General features: G+C 48.9%; 1 protein-coding gene across 1 annotated transcript in view; it reads left to right on the forward strand.

Moving 5' to 3' along the window:
- PATL1 (PAT1 homolog 1, processing body mRNA decay factor) overlaps window positions 1-22,623 on the forward strand; it is a 104,271-nt gene that overhangs the window by 72,782 nt on the left and 8,866 nt on the right. The window contains exons 14-17 of the mRNA XM_082268306.1: window positions 4,428-4,576; window positions 8,082-8,241; window positions 8,331-8,471; window positions 21,851-21,939. Of these exons, the coding sequence (XP_082124432.1) occupies window positions 4,428-4,576; window positions 8,082-8,241; window positions 8,331-8,471; window positions 21,851-21,939 (539 nt within the window). The remainder of the gene's footprint in view (window positions 1-4,427; window positions 4,577-8,081; window positions 8,242-8,330; window positions 8,472-21,850; window positions 21,940-22,623) is intronic.

Genomic DNA, 22,623 nt, shown 5'->3' on the forward strand with positions numbered 1-22,623 from the left:
GAACGTTCAGCTATGGTTCGCCCTGGCATTATGAACGACCCATCCCTGCTCGCAGCAGGGATGCAGCCTGTGAGGTGGCTACCTCACTGGACACATCTGCGGTGCTGCAGTGTCCTGTCCTTGGCTAACGGCATTCCCTGTCAGATGAGGACAGCGGCTTTCCGTTCATAGAGGCACCCCACGCCATCCGGTACAGGTAAGTACTTTCTGTGTGGGGCCTCTGTCTGGGATGGCAGTCCTGTGTTGCTGTGTGTTCCCCATGTCTGTGCCTGTGTGGGGCTCCCTGATGCGATCCTTGCGGGGGTCTCCGTTTACACGCGGTGCTGTGTGTGTTTGGGGGCCCCTTCCCTTGTGTCACTGCGGTGTTTTTGGGGGTGCAGACTGTGTGTGCGGTGGCCGCAGCGGGTAAAAACCGCCGGGTCCGCCATTTTAAGTATGGGCAAGCATGTCCTTTTTCAGGCGGAGGTGGAGGGGGTTGATGATTCTCCCCCGGGGTCGCCTGAAGAATGCGCGACTATGGATGAGTTAATCTCTTCTGTAAAAGAAACCCTACACTTGGAGGATGAGCCCAGTCCTCCGGGCATTGTGTCCTCTTTTGGGACACACAGGACCCGCAAGTCGCTGCAGGTTTTTCCCTGCCCTGCTGAGTTTCATTACACTGTGAATGAACTGTGGCGCACTTTAAAACGTCCATTCACGGTACCTAGTCGGTTTAAGTTGCTTTATCCCTTTACCCCGGCTACGGAATCGCGATGGTGTGTGCCTCCACAGGTGGATCACATCGTGGCCGTGTTAAACAAGGCCACCTTGATTCCTACTGAGGAGACCCTGGTTTTTCGGGATCCCACGGACAGGAGGTTGGAGTCTCTTGCCCGCCATTCCTACACGGTGGCGGGTCCCTTGCTCAAATCTGTTTTCGCGTCCGTTTTGGTGGCTCAGGCAGTGGCTGATTGGACTAAGGTGCTTAGACGCAACCTCACGTCTGATTCTGCCCCACCTACCACACTGGCTATGGTGGATCAAATTCACCAAGGAGTCATGCATTTGTGCGATGCGGCCTTAAATGAGGCCCCTTTGGTAGCACGCCTATCTAGCTTAACCGTCGACTGATCTGGCTGAAGAGCTGGTCGGCTGATCAGACATGACGGAAAACCGTTGCTGATTTTCCCTATGCCGATTCTCGCCTGTTTGGCGAGGCGTTGGATACCTTGGTAAAAGTCGTCACGGGGGGCAAGAGCACCATGCTGCCCCAGAACCCGAAGAACAAGTCCTTTCGTGGCAAGCGGGGTTTATTAGTGGAGGATCACTATCAGTTTGTGGCGTTACCTTTCGGTCTCGCTTCGGCTCCAAGGGTCTTTACCAAAGTGTTGGTGCCTGTTCTGGCCCTGTTGCGGGCACAAGGCATTGCGGTCTTGGGATATCTGGACGATCTCCTGTTAAGATAGAGTGCCAGCCAGGACCTGCTGCGCGATCTGTCCACTACGGTACAGACGCTCCAGGAGTTCGGATGGACCATCAACATACAGAAGTCGACCTTGTCTCCTTCGGTTCGTCTTCCCTATCTGGGAATGGTTCTGGACTCTGCTCAAGCAAAGGTGTTCTTGCCGGAGGACAAGCTCCAGACCTTACAGGACGAGATCAGGTCCCTCAGGGACAAGCCATCCTCGTCACTCAGGACCTGCATGCGGTCCCTAGGGTTGATGGTATTGGCCTTCGAGGCGATACCCTTTGCTCAGTTTCACACAGTCTCTTTAAGCGGAGATCCTGGCCAGGTGGGACAGACTACCTCAGTCCCTGGATCTGTCTCCTTGAGTCGCCAGACCAGAATGGATCTAATGTGGTGGCTCCAGTCCCCGGCTGTGTCAGAAGGAAAATCCTTCCGTACGTTGCTGTGGACGGTGATTACCACGGATGCCAGCCTGTCGGGGTGGGGTGGAGTCCTGGGCAACCTGTCTGCCCAGGGTACTTGGTCGGAGGAGGAATCCTCCCTTCCGATCAACCTATTGGAACTGAGAGCGATCAAACTCTGCCTCTTCCAGTGGTCGGATCGCCTTTGAGGCCGTCCTGTTCGGGTACAGACGAACAATGCTACCGCGGTGGCTTACATCGACCACCAAGGGGGCACCAGGAGTGCCTGGGCGGCCCGGGAGGTGACCGACATTCTGTCTTGGGCCCAGACTCATGTCCCGGCAATTTCAGCAGTTCATATTCCGGGTGTGGAGAATTGGCAGGCCGACTATCTGAGCCGCCAGACCCTGGATCAGGGGGAATGGTCCCTGCACCCGGAGGTCTTCCAGATGCTGTGTGCGAAGTGGGGATCCCCGGACGTGGATCTGTTCGCGTCTCGGCTAAATCACAAGGTGGAAAGATCCGTGGGAAGAACGCGCGATCCGTGGGCGGACGCCTCGGATGCGTTGGTGGCCCCTTGGCATCAGTATCGTCTGATGTATGCCTTTCCTCCGATTCAGTTGTTGTCCAGGTTACTTCGCAGGTTAGCCTCGGAACCGAACTTGGTGATTCTAGTGGCGCCGGACTGGCCACGTTGGTCCTGGTACGCTGACGTTGTTCACCTGGCAGTCGAGCCTCCTTGGCGGCTGCCAATGCGGGAAGATCTACTGTCTCAGGGACCGATCTTCCATCCTGCTTTACAGTTGCTGGCTTTAACGGCCTGGCTGTTGAAAGCCAGGTCCTGAGAGACAGGGGTCTCTCCTCAGAGGTCATTCCTACTCTTATCAAGGCTAGGAAAGCCTCATCTGGTAAAATCTATTTCCGTACCTGGAAAGCTTATTTCGCCTGGTGTGAGTCCAGGGGGTTCTCCCCTCGCTCATACTCGGTGAAGAGAATCTTGGCTTTCCTTCAGACTGGTGTGGACCAGCGCTTGGCGCTGGCCACGATTAAGGGCCAGGTTTCTGCACTGGCTGTTCTTTTTCAACGCCCTGGGGCGTCTCATTCCTTAATTCGCACCTTTATCCAAGGTGTGCGACATTTGGCTCCTCCCCGGAGGGAGCCTTTGCCTCCATGGGACTTAATCTTGGTTCTGTCCGTATTACAGCGTTCTCCCTTTGAAAACATCCGGGAGATATTGTTGCCTCTGCTGTCTAAGAAGGTTGCCTTTCTAGTGGCAATCACTTCGGCTCGCAGGGTGTCCGAATTGGCGGCGTTGTCTTGCCGCTCTCCTTACTTGGTGATTCACAAGGATAAGGTGGTCTTGCGACCTCATTCGTCTTTTCTCCCTAAGGTGGTCTCTGATTTTCACCTTAATGAGGACATTGTTTTGCCTTCGCTCTGTGGGAAGCCTAAGCATCCTAAGGAGGTTGCATTGCCTTCCTTGGATGTTGTCAGGGCGATCAGGGTGTACCTGTCGTCCACTGAATCCTTTCGGAAATCGGATTCCCTTTTTGTCCTTCCTGAGGGACATCGGAAGCGCATGGCCGCGTCTGCAGCGACCATTGCCAAATGGATCAGACAGACCATTGTACAGGCCTATGCTTTGAAGGAACGGGTTCCACCCTTCCCTGTTAGGGCGCACTCTACCATATCTAGGAGTACGTCCTGGGCCTACTGGCATCAGGCCTCGGTGGCCCAGGTGTGCAAGGCTGCGACTTGGTCGTCGGTGCACACCTTTTCCAAATTCTATAAGGTGGATGTTCTGGCATCAGCTGATGCCTCCTTTGGCCGCAAAGTTCTCAATGCGGCAGTGCCATAGGGGACCCTTGTTTTTTTTGTGGGTCCCTGGCTGTTGGGGTTGTTTATACCCTGGGTTATTTGCTTTCCTGGGCTATTGCTCCTGTTGAGCCTTTTCTGTTGCCCAGAAGGTTCTCTTACTGTGCGTGTAAGGTTCCTTTCTCTGATGTGGGTACTGCGTTGCCTTGTCTGCGGTTGCGTCTCCCACCCCTCATGTCTACATTGCTTTGGGACATCCCAATAGTGATGAATTAGAGGTGGCGGCGACTGTCGGAGGACGTAAGAGAAAACTGAATTTTTGTAAAATCTTACCGTAAAATTCCTTTCTGAGTACTCAGACAGTCGCCGTCCCCGCCCCTCTTTTGGGGTTTTTTCTTGTACACCTGCTATTCTACCAAACTGAGTTGGGAGGGATCAATGCAGGGGAGTATTGACCAGTGGGACAGCCCCCATGGGTGTGTCTATGCTAAATGCTTTGTTCTTTTGACTAAGTCTTATGCCTAGCTACTCCTGCGGAGCGGAAGTCAATACCCAATAGTGATGACTTAGAGGTGGCGGCGACTGTCGGAGGACTCAGAGAAAGGAATTTTACTGTAAGATTTTACAAAAATCCTGTTTTTTTTTTTTTAATTTTTTTTATTTTTTAAGTGAAGCTACAGGATTAGATTACATCAGCAAGGGATGTTACAAATGTCTGACTATCCATGATGTAATGGTTTAGATAATTTGTGTGTATGTTGCAGGCTTTCTCTGTCTTGTTGGCATTGGAAGACTTTGAGCGGCGGTTTTCACTATGCTGTGAAGATGAGGAGAGAGAGGCACTGACCGAGGAACGCAGGAACAAGCTGCAGCAGCTCTGTGACATCTTGAGGGGAAAGGAAGGCATTGAGCGGTGAGACCAGCCAAGAATTTATTAGTAACAAAAATCAAACATTTGTATGTGTATATGTATATTTTCTGAACACATGGATCCTGTAGAAAAATTGGTAGTTGAAATTTTTTTTTATGTTGCACAATATTTTTTCAATGGTTTATCAAATGCATGTTTTCATAAGGAAGAAACACTGAAATGAATTTTTGTGCACTCAAACAATTTAATCCCAGTTTCGCTGTGAAGAAAAAGTCCCTTCGCGAAAACACGGAGTGAGAGCAAATTCCTTGTCACTTAGGGCAACATAACTAGTGTCTCCATTGTAAGATTTCCCCTTTTTTACTGTTTCACTTTCAATAAAGGTAAACATGACAGATAGGATGGGTTACTCTCTCAGAGGTTGCAGACAGCTATACAACCCTGACAACTGTTCCAATTCATCTCTCCTGTATCCATGACTCTTTCGGATTAAAATAATTCCATATAAAGTACTCAGGACTTTTAAGGCTTCATACTAGAGGTAACAAGACACTTTACAGCCGTGGCTAAGAGTTTTGAGAATGACACAAAAGTCAGCTGCCTTCATTTTTATGATGGCAGTTTGCATTTACTCCAGAATGTTATGAAGAGTGATCAGATAAATTAAAATGAAATGCAAGGTCCCTCTTTGCCATGAAAATGAACTTAATTCGATAAAAATTTCCACTGCATTTGTGATGAAGGCTTCAGGGTTCTCAAAGTCTGGCAGGCACCAGGACTGTCTCCTACAGTTGATTCCGCTGCGGGATCAGGGCACCACCAGTGCAGAGCTTGCTTGGGAATGGCAGCAGACAGGTGTGAGTGCATCTGCACACACACTGAGGCAAAGACTTTTGGAGGATGGCTTAAGGTTAAGAAGGGCAGCAAAGAAGCCACTTCCCTCCAGGAAGAATATCAGGGACAGACTGATATTCTGCAAAAGGTACAAGGATTGGACTGCTGAGGACTGGGGGTAAAGTCATTTTCTCTGATGAATCCCCTTTCCGATTGTTTGTGGCATCCGGAAAAAACCTTGTCCGGAGAAAAGGTGAGCGCTACCATCGGTTTTTACCCAAGAACACAGCCATGAATTAAGAATGGTACAAAAACATTCTCCGAAAGAAACTTCTCCCAACCATCCAAGAACAGTTTGGTGATTGATAATGCCTTTTCCAGCATGATGGAGCACCTATAGTCATAAGGCAAAAGTGATAACGAAGTGGCTTGGGGGGACAAAACATCGAAATTTTTGGTCCATGGTAAGGAAACTCCCCAGACCCTATTCCCATTAGGAACTTATGGTCAATACTCAAGGGGCAAGTGAGCAAAAAAACACAAATTCTGACAAACTCCATGCATTGACTATGAAAGATTTGGTTGCCATCAGTCAAGATGTGGCCCAGAAGTTGATTGACAGCATGCCAGGGTGTATTGCAGAGGCCTTGAAAAAAGAAGGGTCAACACGGCAAATATTGACTCTTTGCATAAACCTAATTGTCAATAAAAGCCTTTGAGAGCCGGTTCACACTGGGGCGACTTGTCAGACGACCTGGTCGCCTGACAAGTCGCCGTGGGTCGCCTGCCATAGATTAGCACAGGACCCGTTCTAATAGGAGCGACACAAGTCGCTCCGACTTAGAAAAAGGGTCCTGTACTACTTTGGGGCGACCTGCATTGACTTCAATGATATAAAGTCCGCGCATGTCTCTCCGAGGTCGCGGTGCGCTCTGTGCACCACGACTTCACAGGTCGCCCCGGCAAGTCGGGTCGCCTGTATGTGAACCGGCTCTGACACTTATGAAATGCTTGTAATTATACTTAGTGTAGCATGGTAACATCTGACAAAAAGATCTAAAAACACTGAAGAAGCAGACTTTGTGAAAATTAAAATTTGTGTCCTTCTCAAAATTATTTTGGCCACGGCTCAGTAAAAAGTTTGTCATCACCATCAACAGAAGTGTATACAGTAGACCATAAAAACATAGGACTATGTGAAAACACTGGAGGCTTGTGTATTTTCCTTTAGATATAGTCTTCCAGATAATTGGGTAGATTTGTGATGATTATGTAGACAACTTTTTTACTGATTGATAATGTAATAACATTTTGCTTTTATTTATATAAAGTGTGTTACCTCTAGTACAAAGCCTTTAGAGCCCATTCACATTGAGGCAAGGCGACTTCGGGGGGCGACCTGTGAAGTCGCGTGCACCGCGACTTCGGCGCAACTTGCAGAGACTTCACATAATGGAAGTCTATGCAAGTCGCTCCGAGGTCGCCCCAAAGTAGTGCAGGACCCTTTTTCTAAGTCGGAGCGACTTTTGTGTGGCTCCTATTAGAACGGCTCCTGTACTACTCAATGGACCGCGACTTGTCAGCTAATGTGAATGGGCTATTAGAGTCTGGAGTATTGTATATGGAATCATTTTATAACCAGAGTTGTTTCTAGAAAATATTGTATGGCACTGTACCGTGATATTAGGTCTTGGGTTATAAAAATTAATACACTCTAATGTATCCAAAACAAAACAAAATTTTGCCTTTAAGTATACTTTAAAGGATAATTTCACCTTTGGAAACATGTTACATGTTTTAACTGTTTTTGCTTCTGCAGCTACCCCCCCCCCCCCCCAGGGATCCTCTCCCCCGCACCTGTTGTCACAATTTGAAAAGATCGCGGCCATGCGAGCAGACAGCCACGGCCACGATTTTCATTCAGAGTTCTGTGAATGAATGCCTACACATTTTATTGGCCTTTGCGGCTGGCGGCTTGTAGTTCTCAGTGAACTGCTAGGGCCCTGGTGAGTGTGCTCAAAGTTCATTGAGCTTCCTGTCATTTAGTAACTGTGCCTGTCCGTATGAGGTGCGGGTAGACAGCTACATTTACATTCTGCATTCATGATTTGCTGATCCTGGGTGCAATGTTTTACAGTCTCCCAAGAAAAAAAACAATTAGCATTTTTACCTGCAAAAATGTGCATTCATTTTTTTTTCATCACAACTTTAACTTTATTGCTATCACAAGATGCTTAGTAGTCCCCTATGAGATGGCATTGGGCAGGTGACAGGTACTTTTTTTTATGAAGAGATCTATTAGACCCTTAATGTCTTCCCCTGCACATTTGTTTTGTTGCCCTGGATTTATTGTAAATCCTTCACATACAAGCACATAGCTATTACATGTCAGAAACTTTTTGGACCTTTTGTGAAGATAATGATTTTCTGAACATGGAATCACATATGCACCCCCCCCCCCCCCATAAACCTTGCTTCCCATGTAGCAATCCCTAGGGCCTCTTAATGGATTGTGCAGGCACTGGACTTAGCATTTTGATAGGAACTTTGCCAGAGGTAGTTAACGATGTTGCCAAAATCTTTCTAATGTATATGGTTGCCATGAAGGGGATTTGTTTTCTTGGTAAGAAAGCATTTAAGTATTTGTCATGGAGGTTTTAAAAACTGTCAAGTCCTTCAAGCTGACTGACCGTTGGTTTCCTTTTGCCCACAGAGCAGCCGAGGAGCAGTTTGTCCAGATCATGTGCATTAGGAAGGGGAAGCGTCTGGTGGCTCGGATCATCCGCTTTTTGCCACTTCAGCTAAGTGTAGCTTTACTGTCCACCACCGCGCAGAGTTTGCCTTTCCTTATCAAGAAGGATTATCAAGACCAAGTAATAGATGCACTACACTTAGGAAAAATCTGAATCTGCTTATTTTCTCTCCCTGCGGGGTATACTGACTAAACTTTTTGTCCCTGCAGATCCTTCCCTGCCTGGTCAAACCCTGTGCGCATGTGATTAACCAACTGTCTGCTGCTGCTCTCACTTCCCTGTTACAGAGTGTCTGTGGTTCTGGAATCTCTTCTCCCTCGCAACAGTTGTCGCCTGTCTTACAGAACAAGGTGAGTGCCTGAACTTGTGGGTACAGTGTAGGCAATTTTAAAGTCCATCTAAGGGCTAAAAAAAGCATGATTTCCTGCCACCCACCCCCTCGCAACTGTTTGCTAATTTTGTTTTTTTTGGATATTGAACACCAGAAGTCTTAAAGCCAAAACTTCAGCTACAGAGATTCATCTAAATTCTTAGAACAAAAATGTACCTCTTGTGATGGGATAAAAGAAGTTGACAGGGTCTCTGTTTGCTCTATAATCCATTCATTGGTTTGCCAGATACTACTGTCAGTGGCAAACTTCCAGCGGTGACAGTGAAGTGAAGCTGATGTTTACCCACCCTTTTTCTCAGCTTGTTCACTAAATGCCTTTTCTTTAAGTTACGTGGTACAAGGTGATCCATGAATGGGCTATGGTAGAGGAAGCAAGGAAAATCACAGGATCTGGCATGGCTTATCCTTCAATGGAAGTGAAGGAGAGTCCTTTCACTTACTCTCTCCTTGCAACTCTCTCCTTGCATCTGTCAAGTCCAAATCCAAGATTGGCTCCTAGCCCACCAACAAGGCCTAGAACTCCCAAGTCTGCAAATTCCTTAGATAAATCATCCCCTGCATGAAGGTGTGCTCCCACATTCCAAAGTGGGGGGATAATCTGGTAGCCTTTGCAGACACTTTGACAGCTTTCATCCCAGATACATGGGTTCAGCAGTTGGTTTTGAGGGGCTACACACTAAGGTTTTACTCCCACCCGCCTCCTCGGTTCATCACCTCCAACCCTCCTGTGTCACAGCACAGATTAGCAGATCCTAAGGCAGCCCTAACTGATCTTCTGGATTAAGGTGTCATTGGTTTCTGTGGCAGAAAGCTTACAGGGGTTTTACTGCAACCTGTTCAGTTGCCAGACCCAAAAGGGGGCATTTTCCTCATCTTGGATCTCTAATACACTGAATGTCTTAGTTGAAGCTCAAACAAATTGCATGTAACATACTAGGTCTGTCATCCATTCCCTTCACTTTGCTTTTTTGCTTTTGGTTCCCTTCACTTTCAGCTCTGAACCCTGCTGTGCTATAAAAGCATTACCATTGTTGAGATACTTAGAATAACCAATATTGAGGGAGCAACATAATCTTGACCAAACACTACAAGGATTCATATAGATAGTAAAATCAATATTGGAACTGACTCATCACTTTGATTTTCTCAGTCTAGACCTGGACACAACTCAGGCCACAGCTCTTTCCAAATAAAAGCTTCATTCTCTTATTCCAGACTTTATTCATTTCAGGAGTCACCTGACTCTCCTGCGTGAGAGTCCTGGGTCTGGTGGTAGCCTCCTTTTTGAGGCAGTCCCACCTCCCCGTATTCACAGATCCTGACTTAGGAATCCAGCTCTTGATTCGGAAGTCCTTCCCATCTTTCAGAAGAGGCTAACATCTGTCATAAGGATATCAAGCTCATTAAAAGTCTTGGACATCTTTTTTTTTTTTTTGTTTACAGGGACGTTGGAGGAATCTTGCTTTCTCAATCGTCCATTGACAGACGCAGCTCTCATACTTATCCACTGGGTTATGCTGCCTCCTGCAGGAGTAGTACTAGGCAGGAAAAAAGCAATTAACCACGCCCATGGGGCTGTCCCTATAGGCATAACCCCACACACCCTGCTCCAGCAAAACAATTTGTTTCTGCCTAGTGAAGGAGTGGGAAGATTCCCGGTTTTAACGGATCCGGTAGACAGGCGGGTGGAATTCCTTTCCCCTCCATGGGGCGTGTTGGCGGGTTCTATCCTGAAACCGGTTTTTGCGTCTTTTTTGGTGTCGCAGACGGTTACGGAATAGGTGAAGGTTCTAAAAGGGAACTTGGATCTTGACATAGTTTCCCCCCGGAGCTAATAGATGGCCCAGGCCCTGGTGTTCCTGTGTGATGTGTCCTTGGATGCGGCTCCCCTGGTGGCCAGAGTGTCGGCTGTGGGGATTGCCTTGAGACGCATGGTTTGGCCGAAGAGCTGGTCGGCTGACCAGGCTTCCAAGAAGGCCTTAACAGATCTTCCATTTCTGGGAGAGCGGTTATTTGGCGACTCGCTGGATGAGTTGTTGACGGGTCTGACTGGTGGGAAGAGTACTCTTCTTCCTCAATCCTCCAAAGGTAAAGCACCCTGTAATAAGCAGGGACCTTCCTTCACCGCTCATAGACGTTTATTTTTTTTGTGCCTCCGGGGGGCACGAGAAAGGTAAACCGTTCAGAGCTTCTGGAGGAACTAAGAAGGCCTAGGGCAAGCCAAAGACCAGTCAGTCCGGTTCTGCAGACAAGTCCTCTTCTGCATGAAGGGGCGCCCTCACCCGTTTCTGGGGTGGGGGTACGTCTGCACTTCTTTCAGGAACCCTGGATTTCATTCGTTCATGACAAATGGGTTCGTAAACTGATTCGTTCCGGGTGCAAGATCAAATTTTTGGTCCCGGCCGGGGGACAGGTTTTTTTAGTCAAATCTTCGCCTGTCTCCGGTTCGTTTGAAGGATCTCCTTGCTCAAGGAGTGATTGTGCCGGTTCCTCCGCAGGAATGCTTTCAAGGTTTCTATTCAAACCTGTTCACTGTGCCCAGAAAAGAGGGCAAGGTGCATCCATTCCTGGATCTCAAGGCTCTGAACCGCTTTCTGCGGGTGCAGAAGTTTCAAATGGAGTCCATTCGGTCGGTGGTGGCATCTTTGAATCAGGGGGATTTTCTGGCCTCAAAGATATCAAAGATGCGTATTTGCACGTCCCCATCTTTGAGGGGCACCAGCGATTCCTCCTCTTTGTGGTGGCAGAGGAGAATTTTTAATTTGTGGCGTTCACCTTTGGTCTCGCCTCCGCTCCCACAGTTTTTACCAAGGTCCTAGCCCCAGTGTTGGCCTTGCTACGATCAGAGAGGGATTGCGATATTGGGACATCTAAACAATCTCCTGTTAACGAGCAGGCTCTCACTCGGATCTGGTGGGCAACCTCTCAATTACAGTTCAGACCCTTCAGGAATTCAGGTGGACGAGCAATTTTAAAAAATCTGCTCTGACGCCCTCCGTACGGGTGACTTATCTGGGGCTGAGTTTAGACTCTGCCCTGGCGAAGGTCCTTCTTCCATTGGAAAAACTTCAGAAGTTGCAAGGGGCAATCAGGTTACTGTTGGAAACCGAGAGGTCTTCCCTACGGATTTGCATGAGAGCTCTGGGTCTGATGGTATCGACTTTCGTGGCGGTTCCGTTTGCTCAATCTCACTCGAGGCCTCTGCAAAAAGATTCTTGCAAAATGGAACAGGGACCCTCGGTCGTTGGAACAGAAGGTACGTTTGAACCATCTTACAAGTTCGGCTCTATCCTGGTGGATTCATTCGCAAGCCTTGTGTCAGGGCAAAGCTTTCCTGCTGCTATTCTGGAGGGTGGTCACCACGGACGCCAGCCTGTCGGGCTGGGGTGGAGTGCTGGGGAAGCTCTGTGCCCAGGGGACTTGGTCGACAGAGGAGTCTTCTTTGCTGATCGATATTCTGGAGCTCAGAGAAATCAAGCTTTGCCGTTTACACTGGACGAGTCGACTACACATTTCTCCGGTTCGGATACAATCGGACAATGCCACAGCTGTGGCTTTCATCAATCCTCAAGGGGGCACCAAAGTTTGGGCAGAAGACAATGTTCCGGCTCTTTCCACAGTCCACATTCCGGGTGTGGAGAATTGGCAAGTGTATTACCGGAGTCGTCAGGTACTGGATCAAGGGGAATGGTCCCTTCATCCGGAGGCGTTTCATCTCCTGTGTGCCTGGTGGGGACTCTGGAGGTGGATCTGTTTTGCGTCTCGCCTCAACAGAAAAGTCCAGAGGTTTATGGCCAGGTCTCGGGATCCTCTGGCCGATGCCGCAGATGCTTTGGTAGCTCCTTGTAGCCAGCATCGGCTGATTTATGTCTTTCCTCTGCTCAAATTCCTGCCGCGGTTTCTTCGCAGGGTAGCAGTGGAAGGAATTCCAGTCATTCTGCTGGCACCAGACTGGCCTTTTCAGTCTTGGTACGCAGACCTTGTAAAAATGGTCGTCGATCCGCTGTCCCAGGGACTGATATTCCATCCTACTTTACGGTAGCTTGCTTTAACGGCATGGCTGTTGAAAGCGAGGTGTTGAGGGGTAGAGGTCTTTCTGACTTGGGGATTCCTACACTTTTGAAGGCCTGGAAGATCTATCATCCTATGTGGAAATTGTACATTTCCTGGTGTGAGTCGCTGCAGCTGCACCCTCGCTTGTTTTCTATAGCTAGGGTTTTGGCCTTTTTACAAAAAGGGGTTGAGCAGCGGTTGGCTTTGGGTACTATCAAGGGCCAAGTGTCGGCCTTGGCCATTTACTTCCAATGCCCTGATTCACACTTTTATTCAGGGGGTGCGTCTTTCTGGCTCCTCCGAGGAGATCTCCGTTGCCTCCGTGGAATCTCAGTCTAGCTTTGTCTGTTCTTCAAAAGCCTCCTTTTGAGAACATTAGGGAGATTTCTCAGCTTTTTGTCACAGAAGGTTGCTTTTCTGGTGGCAAATACTTCTGCTCGCAGAGTGTCTGAGTTGGTGGCGCTGTCCTGTCGTTCGCCTTATTTGGTGGTCCACAGAGATAAAGTGATACTCTGACTTAGTCCGTCTTTTCTTCCTAAGTTGGTGTTGGATTTTCATCTCAATGAAGACATTGTGTTGCCTTCCCTATGTCCTAAGCCACCCAAAGAAATTGCCTTTGGATGTGGTTTGGGCGATAAGGGTTTATCCGACGGTAACGGAGTCTTTTTTGGAAATCTGACTCTTTGTTGTTACCGAAGGACTTCGCAAAGGTTTGGCTGCGACCATATCCAGATGGATCAGGCAGACGGTTGTTCAGGCTTATTCGCTGAAGGGTCAGGTTCCTCCTTTCCCTGTGAAGGTGCATTCTACTAGGGCGCGGAGTGCCTCTTGGGCTTTTCGCCATCAGGCCTCAGTAGTGCAACTTCACCCAGCGGTGTACCAAGATCTGTGTCACAGATGGGGGACTCTGAAAGTGGACCTGCTGGCCTCCTGGCTCATCTACAAACTGAACAGGTTTGATTCCTGGTACAGGGATCCTCTACTGCAAGCAGTGGATGCATTTTTGGCCCAGTGGGATCAGTACACTGAATTTATGCCTTTCCTTCCCTGAACAGTCTTACTCAGAGGATCGACATGAAAGGCATTCCAGTAATCCTTATTGCTTTGGATTGGTCCAAGCCAATCTGGTACTCTGACCTTTTAAGGACACTCTGTGAGCTCTTCAGATGTCCTGATCCTCTGTCTCAAGGCTCAATTTACTATTCTGTTTCATGCTTATTGGCTTTGACAGCATGGCTGTTGTAGCCCAGGTTCTGAAAGGTGGGCATCTTTCAATAGATTATTCCCACAATGCTTAAAGTTAGGAAGTTTACTTAAGCTAAGGTCTGTCCTCAAACATGAAAGGCATATTTCACTTGGTGTGAGCCTCAAGACTTCCAGTCTAGGCATTTCTTAATGGGACGAATACTCACTTTCTTGCAGCTGGTCTTTACCAGCATTTGGCTTTTAGCACTAGCAAGGGTCAGGTCTCTGCTCTTCTTATTTTGTAACCGAGACCACTGGCTTCTCATCCCTTGAATTAAAGCTTTTGTTCTGGGCGGCTCCCCTTATTTTTTACCACTTTGACCATGGGGATCTGAACAGGTCCTCTCAGTGCATCAAAAACCTCTATTTAAACCCATCAGATATATTCAGATTTTTCACTTCCACCCATATTGTAGTGGGTCAGTGGTGGAAACTAGTCACTGGTCTCTACATAGTTCTGGCTCCATCTCAGGCAGGCAAACTTTTCTGCAACTATATATCACAATTTCTCTGATCAACAGTCTTAATACAGTCATCGCTGTCTAGAGCTCAAAAGCGCCAAACTCCCCCCCCCCCCCCCCCAAATCTTCTTGCTCCTTTCTTACTGAGGCAGGCACCTCAATACAGACATAATCCTTCCCTCTGAGCTCTGGTCTCCCCAAAGGGAATTGCTTTTCACTGTTTAGTCACAGCCATCAGAATCTACCTCAAAGCTACAGCTTCTATCAGGCAGACTAACTCCCTTATCGTTCTACTCTCAGGACCTCGCAAGGGGCATCCTGCTTCAAGATCTACCATCGCTAGGTGGATGTAACAACTCATTTTCAAATGCTTACACGCTAAAGGACAAAGCACCTCCTGCACTAATACGCAGATTGGATGAGTTTCATGGGCACTCCTAAAATCGAGCCTCTGTTGCCCAGTTTTGTAAGGCTGCCACCTGGTCTTCTATTTAGACGTTTTAAAATTCTACCGGGTGGCCCTCCAATCTTCTGAAGATGCCGTTTTTGGCCTCAAGGCTCTTGCAGTAGCACTCTGATGATGCTTTTATTGTTGGCCCTTTTGGCACATTTCTGTTGGTCTTGTCATTGCCTACGCTTCTTATTTATTCCTTGGGGACATCCAAGGGTAAATGAATATCAAGCCTTTGTCCTGTACTGTACGATTAAGATAAAAACTGAATTTTTGTAAAATCTTACCGTAAAATTCCTTTCTCTGAGTCCTCCCGACAGTCGCCGCCACTTCATAATCTTCACTAATGGGGTAATTGACCTTTGCTCCGCAGGAGTAGCTAGGCAACAAGATTTGTTAATATCAAAGCTTTTAGCATATCACACCCCTAGGGGGTGGTCCCCTCAGTCAATACCTCCCTGCTTCCAGCATTCTCAACTCAGTTTCAGTAGCATAGCAGTAGAGTACATAAACCCCAAAAGAGGGGCGGGGGCGGCGACTGTCGGAGGACTCGGAGAAAGGAATTTTACGGTAAGATTTTACAAAAATTCCGTTTTCTCTTGCGTCCTCCGACAGTCGCCACCACTTCATAATCTTCACTAATGGGGATGTCCCAGAGCAGTGTAGACATGAGGGGTGGGAAAAAAACGCAGCCGCGCCTAAAGCAACGCAGTACCCACATCAGAGAAAGGAACCTTACCAAAGTAAGAGAACCAACCTGGCAACAGGAAAAAGTGCTCAACAGGAGCAACAACCCAGGAAGAACAAGTAACAAACAAAAGAGAAAACAGGCGCCTCTGAGTTAAGACTGCGATTTAATATGGCAAACAAGTAATAAAAACTTACATCAAAGTAAGTATAAGCAGACAAGATGGGTCCTTCCGGTGTCCATGTGGAGGCTGGGGCTTGGAGTCATCACTGTGGGTCTGTAATCCTCTCCTCTCTTCCTCTTCCTGTCCAGCAGGAAGTGGAGGGTGTCACAGCAGTGAGATGGAGGCTTGGACAGCAGGGTGAAACCGCAGTGAGATGGAGGCTTGGGCCGCACGGTGGCCGTGATGCTTGTCCACAGGATCTTCCGGCGTAATGACTGACGCGTTTCCGAGCATGCGCACTGTGGGGGGAAAAACAGCGTGCGCTACTTTTTCAAAGTCATCCGACTTTGAAAAAGGAGCGCACGCTGTTTTTCCCCCCACAGTGCGCATGCTCGGAAACGCGTCAGTCATTACGCCGGAAGATCCTGTGGACAAGCATCACGGCCACCGTGCGGCCCAAGCCTCCATCTCACTGCGGTTTCACCCTGCTGTCCAAGCCTCCATCTCACTGCTGTGACACCCTCCACTTCCTGCTGGACAGGAAGAGGAAGAGAGGAGAGGATTACAGACCCACAGTGATGACTCCAAGCCCCAGCCTCCACATGGACACCGGAAGGACCCATCTTGTCTGCTTATACTTACCTTGATGTAAGTTTTTATTACTTGTTTGCCATATTAAATCGCAGTCTTAACTCAGAGGCGCCTGTTTTCTCTTTTGTTTGTTGCATGTTTGGAGATCGCTTCTGCTCCCCAACAGGCTGGCCCTGAGCATCCAGACTATTTCCTCATCTCACCTTAAGACTTTATCATAGCCTTGATGTGCTACTATATGGACTATCGTTTTTATGTAGTGCTAACAGCTTGCGCCACTTGTTCCATTTCTTGTCTGTATTTTGCAGGAAGAACAAGTAACCCAGGGGTAAAAACACCCCAACAGCCAAGGGCCCAAACAAGGGACCCTAAGGCACTGCCGCACTAAGAACTTTACGGCCAAAGGAAGCATCTGCCGATGCCTGAACATCCACTTGTAAAATTTTGAGAAGGTGTGAACGGACGACCAAGTCGCCGCCTTACACACCTGGGCCACAGAAGCCTGATGACGATAGGCCCAAGACGTACTCGGAGATCTGGTAGAGTGCGCCTTCACAGGGAAAGGAGGAACCTTCCCCCTCAAAGCATAGGCTTGCACAATCGTCTGTCTGATCCATTTCGCGATGGTAGCAGCCGACGCCGCCATGCCCTTCCGAGGTCCCTCTGGAAGGACGAATAGGGAATCCGACTTGCGAAAGGACTTAGTCGATGACAGGTAAACCCTGATCGCCCGAACAACATCCAAGGCATGCAAAGCCACCTCCTTCGGATGCTTAGGCTTCGCGCAAAGCGAAGGCAAGACAATGTCCTCATTCAGGTGAAATTCCGAGATCCTCTTTGGAAGAAAGGAAGGGTTAAGTCGCAAGACCACCTTATCCAAGTGAATCACCAAGTAGGGAGAGCTGCAGGACAAAGCTGCCAGCTCCGACACCCTGCGAGCCGAAGTGATCGCCACCAAAAAGGCAACCTTCTTGGAAAACAGAGACAACGAGATCTCCCTGATCTTTTCAAAGGGAGCCTGTTGTAACATGGACAGAACCAAGTTCAAGTCCCATGGAGGCAAAGGTTCCCTCCTAGGAGGGGCCAAATGTCGCACCCCCTGAACAAAGGTGCTAACCAATGAATTAGACGCCGCAGGGCGTTGAAAAAGAACGACCAGCGCAGAAATCTGACCCTTAATTGTGGCCAGCGCCAAACGCTGATCCACTCCAGTTTGGAGGAAAGCCAACACTCTCGACACAGAGTATGAGCGAGGGGAATACCCCCCTGGACTCACACCAGGCAAAGTACGCTTTCCAAGTGCGGTAGTAAATTTTTCCCGAAGAGGCTTTTCTAGCCTTGATCAAAGTGGGAATGACCTCAGGGGAGAGACCCCTATCCTTCAGGACCTGGCTTTCAACAGCCAGGCCGTTAAAGCCAGCGACTGTAAAGCAGGATGGAATATCGGCCCTTGAGACAGAAGGTCTTCCCGAAGCGGCAGGCGCCACGGAGCGTCGACTGCCAGATTTACGAGGTCTGCGTACCAAGACCGGCGAGGCCAGTCCGGTGCCACCAGAATCACCGCGTGCAGTTCTGAGGCCAACCTGCGAAGCAGCCTGGACAGCAGCTGAATCGGTGGAAAGGCATACATCAGACGATACTGATGCCAGGGCGCCACTAACGCGTCTGAGGTGTCTGCCCGAGGATCGCGCGTCCTTGCCACGAACCTTTTCACCTTGTTGTTCAGACGAGACGCGAACAGGTCCACATCCGGAAGACCCCACTTCGCACACAACATCTGGAAGACATCCGGGTGAAGGGACCATTCTCCCTGGTCCAGGGTCTGGCGACTCAGATAGTCCGCCTGCCAGTTCTCCACCCCCGGAATGTGCACAGCCGTTATCGCTGGGACGTGCGTCTCGGCCCACGACAGAATGTCGTTTACTTCCCGAGCAGCACGGGCACTCCTGGTGCCCCCTTGATGGTTGATGTAGGCCACCGCTGTGGCATTGTCCGTCTGAACCCGAACCGGACGGCCCTGAAGCCGTTCTGACCAATGCAGAAGGCAAAGTTTTATCGCTCGCAATTCCAGAATGTTTATCGGAAGAGACGACTCCTCCTCCGACCAAGTTCCCTGGGCGGACAGAACGCCCAGAACACCACCCCAGCCCGACAGGCTGGCATCCGTGGTGAGCACCGTCCATGACAAGGGACGAAAGGACTTGCCCCCCGACACCGCCGGGGACTGGAGCCACCACAAAAGACCCCTTCGAGTGTGGCGGCTCAACGAGATCCGCAGATCCAGAGATTGCGGACGCCCGTCCCACTTGGCCAAGATCTCCGCCTGAAGACCCCACGTGTGAAACTGGGCGAAGGGAATCGCCTCGAAACCCGAGACCATTAGACCTAGACATCTCATACATGTCCGGAGGGACGAGCACTGAGTGTCCCTGAGGGACCTGACCTCGTCCTGAAGTGTCCGGAGCTTGTCTTCCGGCAGGAAGACCTTCGCTTGAGCAGAGTCCAGGATCATCCCCAGGTAGTGAAGACGAACCAACGGACACAACGTTGATTTTGGAAAATTTATCGTCCAACCCAACTCCTGCAGAGTCTGCATCGTGGTGGACAGGTCGTTCACCAGGCCCTGACTGGTGGCAGACCGAAGCAAGATATCGTCCAGATATCCCAAGACAGAGACGCCCTGGGTTCTCAATAAAGCCAGGACCACGCAAGCACCTTGGTGAAAACCCGCGGAGCCGAAGCAAGACCGAAGGGTAACGCCACGAATGGGTAATGATCCTCCGCAATAGCGAATCGAAGGTACCTCTGGTGACCCTCGAAAATGGGGACGTGAAGGTACGCATCCTTCAGGTCAATGGAGGCCATGAGTTCCCCCGGACTCAGGGCAGCCACCACTGAGCGTAGGGATTCCATGCGGAACTTGCGAACCCGCACAAAGCGGTTCAGAGCTTTCAAGTCCAGAATCGGACGTACCTTGCCCTCCTTTCTGGGCACAGTGAACAGATTGGAGTAGAACCCCGGAAATCTGTCCCGATGAGGCACCGGAACCACCACTCCCTGGGCCCGCAGGTCCCGCACCGCCAGGTGCAGATCCTGCAAACGCTCCGGAGACAGCTGAAGATTTGAGGGAAAAAATCTGCTCGCCGGCCCGAGAGAGAAACTCGATCTTGTATCCAGATCGAACGATTTCCTGAACCCACCTGTCCCGAATGCGGGCCAGCCAGGGTTGAAGAAAACCGAGCAAACGTCCCCCCACCCCAGAACCGGGTGAGGGCGCCCCTTTGGGCCGAATTGGTATGGGCAGCGGACCCGGACTGGCCGGACTTCTGCTTACCAGCCCACGGCTTCTTCTGGGAGCCTTGGCCCTTGAAGGGCTTGCCCTTGTATTGCGACCGAAAGGACCCCTGAGAGGGCCTAAACGAGGTATTCTTCTTACCGCGAACAAACTTATTCTTGTAAGTTTGGGGCAAGAGAGTACTCTTACCCCCGGAAATTCACTTTATCAGAGTATCCAAAGACTCGCCAAAAAGGCGAGATTCCGCGTAGGGAAGATTAGCTAGAGTCTTGCGAGAGGATTGGTCAACCGACCAACATTTCAGCCATATCAGGCGACGGTTCAACACCGCTACACTGGAGAGACGTGCAGCCAAAGGGACTAAATCCATCGCACAAATACATGACACCCTGATGATGAATTTGATCTACCATAGCCAGACACGGTTCATCCTGCAGATGCAGTGTTTCCTTGATAGAAGTAATCAACTCATCCATGAGTGCAAGCTCTTCAGGCGAGCCAGGGGGAGAAGTATCAACTCCTTCTACCTCAGCCTCCCCCTCAGACCCCACAAGGTCCAGAGATGAGCGAGCGAGACCCTGAGAAGGGCACTCCAGCCATAGCAGCCCCATCGCCCTCTGAATCAGAGGAAATGGATAACCTGGGCCGTTTTGCGGATCGATCAGCCATTAGCATCTGCACCTGAGAAGCCAAGTTTGCTACAACAGCAGCCAGATCAGCCCCCTCGGGGGCAGCGAACAGGGATGGGTCGTTCAATATGCCAGGGAAACCTGAGCTGAACGCTCGATGGCAGGCTGGGAAAACCCCTGGCACACAGCCCTGGGATCCAGGGTGGCCAGACCGAGACCCAGCTCCGCATGATCATCTTCATCCGAAGAAAAACTAAACTAATGCTGAGAAAAAAACAGCTAAGTAAAAGAGAAAAATACTTGAAATAAAATCCAAAAGAGGATAGAAGGCTGAGACTGAAAGCCCCAGCACAGGAACAGCCAGCTACTCCTAAGCTAGGCAATTGAAAACTGAGTTGAGAATGCTGGAAGCAGGGAGGTATTGACTGAGGGGACCACCCCCTAGGGGTGTGATATGCTAAAAGCTTTGATATTAACAAATCTGGTTGCCTAGCTACTCCTGCGGAGCAAAGGTCAATTACCCCATTAGTGAAGATTATGAAGTGGCAGCGACTGTCGGAGGACGTAAGAGAAAGTAATTTTGACTTATCTGTAAATGTTATATCTTACAGTGCAGTACATCCTCCTCTTGGTTCTGTTCTGCATTGCTTTCTACAAAACTGAGGACTGGTAGTGTTTAAGGGGGAAAGCCCAGGGAACTTGTCCTCAAAGCTTTTCTAGTGTCCAGTTGACTAAGTAAGTTGACCCTGTGGAAAGGATGTCCATTTGTAGACTAATTGAAGGGAGATTAAGATGATGGTCTCTGGGTACATGTGATAACACTACATAAATAAAATAAAACGTGTGAAAAAAAATAAGATAAAAAATACTTTAACCCCTTTAAGACCGGACGATTTGACCCCCTTCCTGACCAGGCCCTATTTTGCCATTCGGCACTGCGTTACTTTAAGGGATCTGTCCCTGTCTGTCACTGAGAAGATCTGCCTGCTTTTTTTACATAAGCGGGTAGGTCTTCTCACACTTTACCCGATGATCTGGGAAGAAAGGCGGCGATCGCCACCTCTCCTCCTCCGGCCCGACTCCCTGTGTCTAAACACAGCGGGAGAGAGCCTCTGCCGGCGCGCGAGCCGCCGCCGAAACCACTAGTAGTCCAGCGACATAGGTCTACATCGCTGGACCCAGAGGAGCCGCACTGCCGCAGTAGGATTGCAGTCGGCAAGTGGGTAAAGTGCCTAATTTCCCCCCTGCTTGCATGCAAAGGTGAATGCACGCGTTGGTCCCTCATGCAAACAGCAATAGCCCCACTCATGTGAGGTTTCACTGCAAGTGTCAGATCATGGGCAACTTTTTAATCATCACCTATAGATAGTAATATTTGCTTAATTTGTTGTGGTTGCATGGGCATGCAGTTTTAAATCGTGACATATTTGGTATCTGACATAAAAAATTGCAAACCCACCAATCTATTCTCTAGGGCTTTAAAAAAAAAAATAAATAATTGTGTGTGTGTGTATATGTATGTATGTGTGTGTGTGTGTGTGTGTATATATATAGTGTGTGTATATATTTTGGGGTTCCAATATGTTTTCTAGCAAAAAACACCAATTGTTACATGTAAACAAAGTGCCAGAAAAGGTTTGGTCTTCAAGTAGTTAAAAAAAAATGTAGTTCTAATGACTGAGTGTACGACTTGTTTGAATATCCAAGTGAAAATTGTTCACCCCAATTTTACATATAACTGATTGTTTCCTTTATGCTGTAGTTTGGACTGACGCTGGTGTGCCAGATTCTGGGAAGAGCTGAAGAGCTGATGAGTTCTGAAAATTCCACGACACTGAGTCAGTCACTCTGGTATGTTTTTAAAGCCATGGTGTGAGCACTGGATTTGGGTTGGGACAATCTGGGATTTCCAAACAGAAAACCTACATTTTGAGTTTTATTTGCGTAAGAAGGTGGGATCCCCATTCTGCTGCTAAAGTACTAGGAAGGCTGAAGTCGGCTATAAAAAAAAAAATAATAATAATCTGCCTTTTATTTTAAAACGCCAATTGTATTTTATCATAGTGCCCATAGATGTCACTGCAATTTAAGACCGGGTTCACATATGTGTTGTCCGGTCTTGATAGGGGGATTTCAGCCCTCTTTTTGCCACCGTGTAACAGTGGATGACTCGTCGGCTGAATAAAGAAAAAAAAGCGTGGCTCCCCCCCCCCCCCCCACCAATCCTTACCATTCTTTTTCGGGTCTGGTACGGATTTTGAGGGGAACCCTGACACCAAAAAAAATGGCTTGGGGTCCCTCTCAAAATCCATACCAGACCCTTATCTGGGCATGCAGCCTGGCAGGCTAAGAAAGGGGGGAGACTAGCAAACACCCCCTTAAAGAGGACAAGGCCCCCCCCCCCCAATAAAAATGAGTATGGGGTACATTGTACATCTACTCCTTCACCAAAAAATTGTCATAAATAACACAAACGCAGTTTTTGACTGCCTTTATTAAAAATAAAAAAAAAAACCATGTCCCCTGGTGTGGATC

The sequence above is a fragment of the Pelophylax lessonae genome (assembly GCF_965119305.1).
Source record: "Pelophylax lessonae genome assembly, chromosome: 9".
NCBI classification, from domain to species: Eukaryota; Metazoa; Chordata; class Amphibia; order Anura; family Ranidae; genus Pelophylax; species Pelophylax lessonae.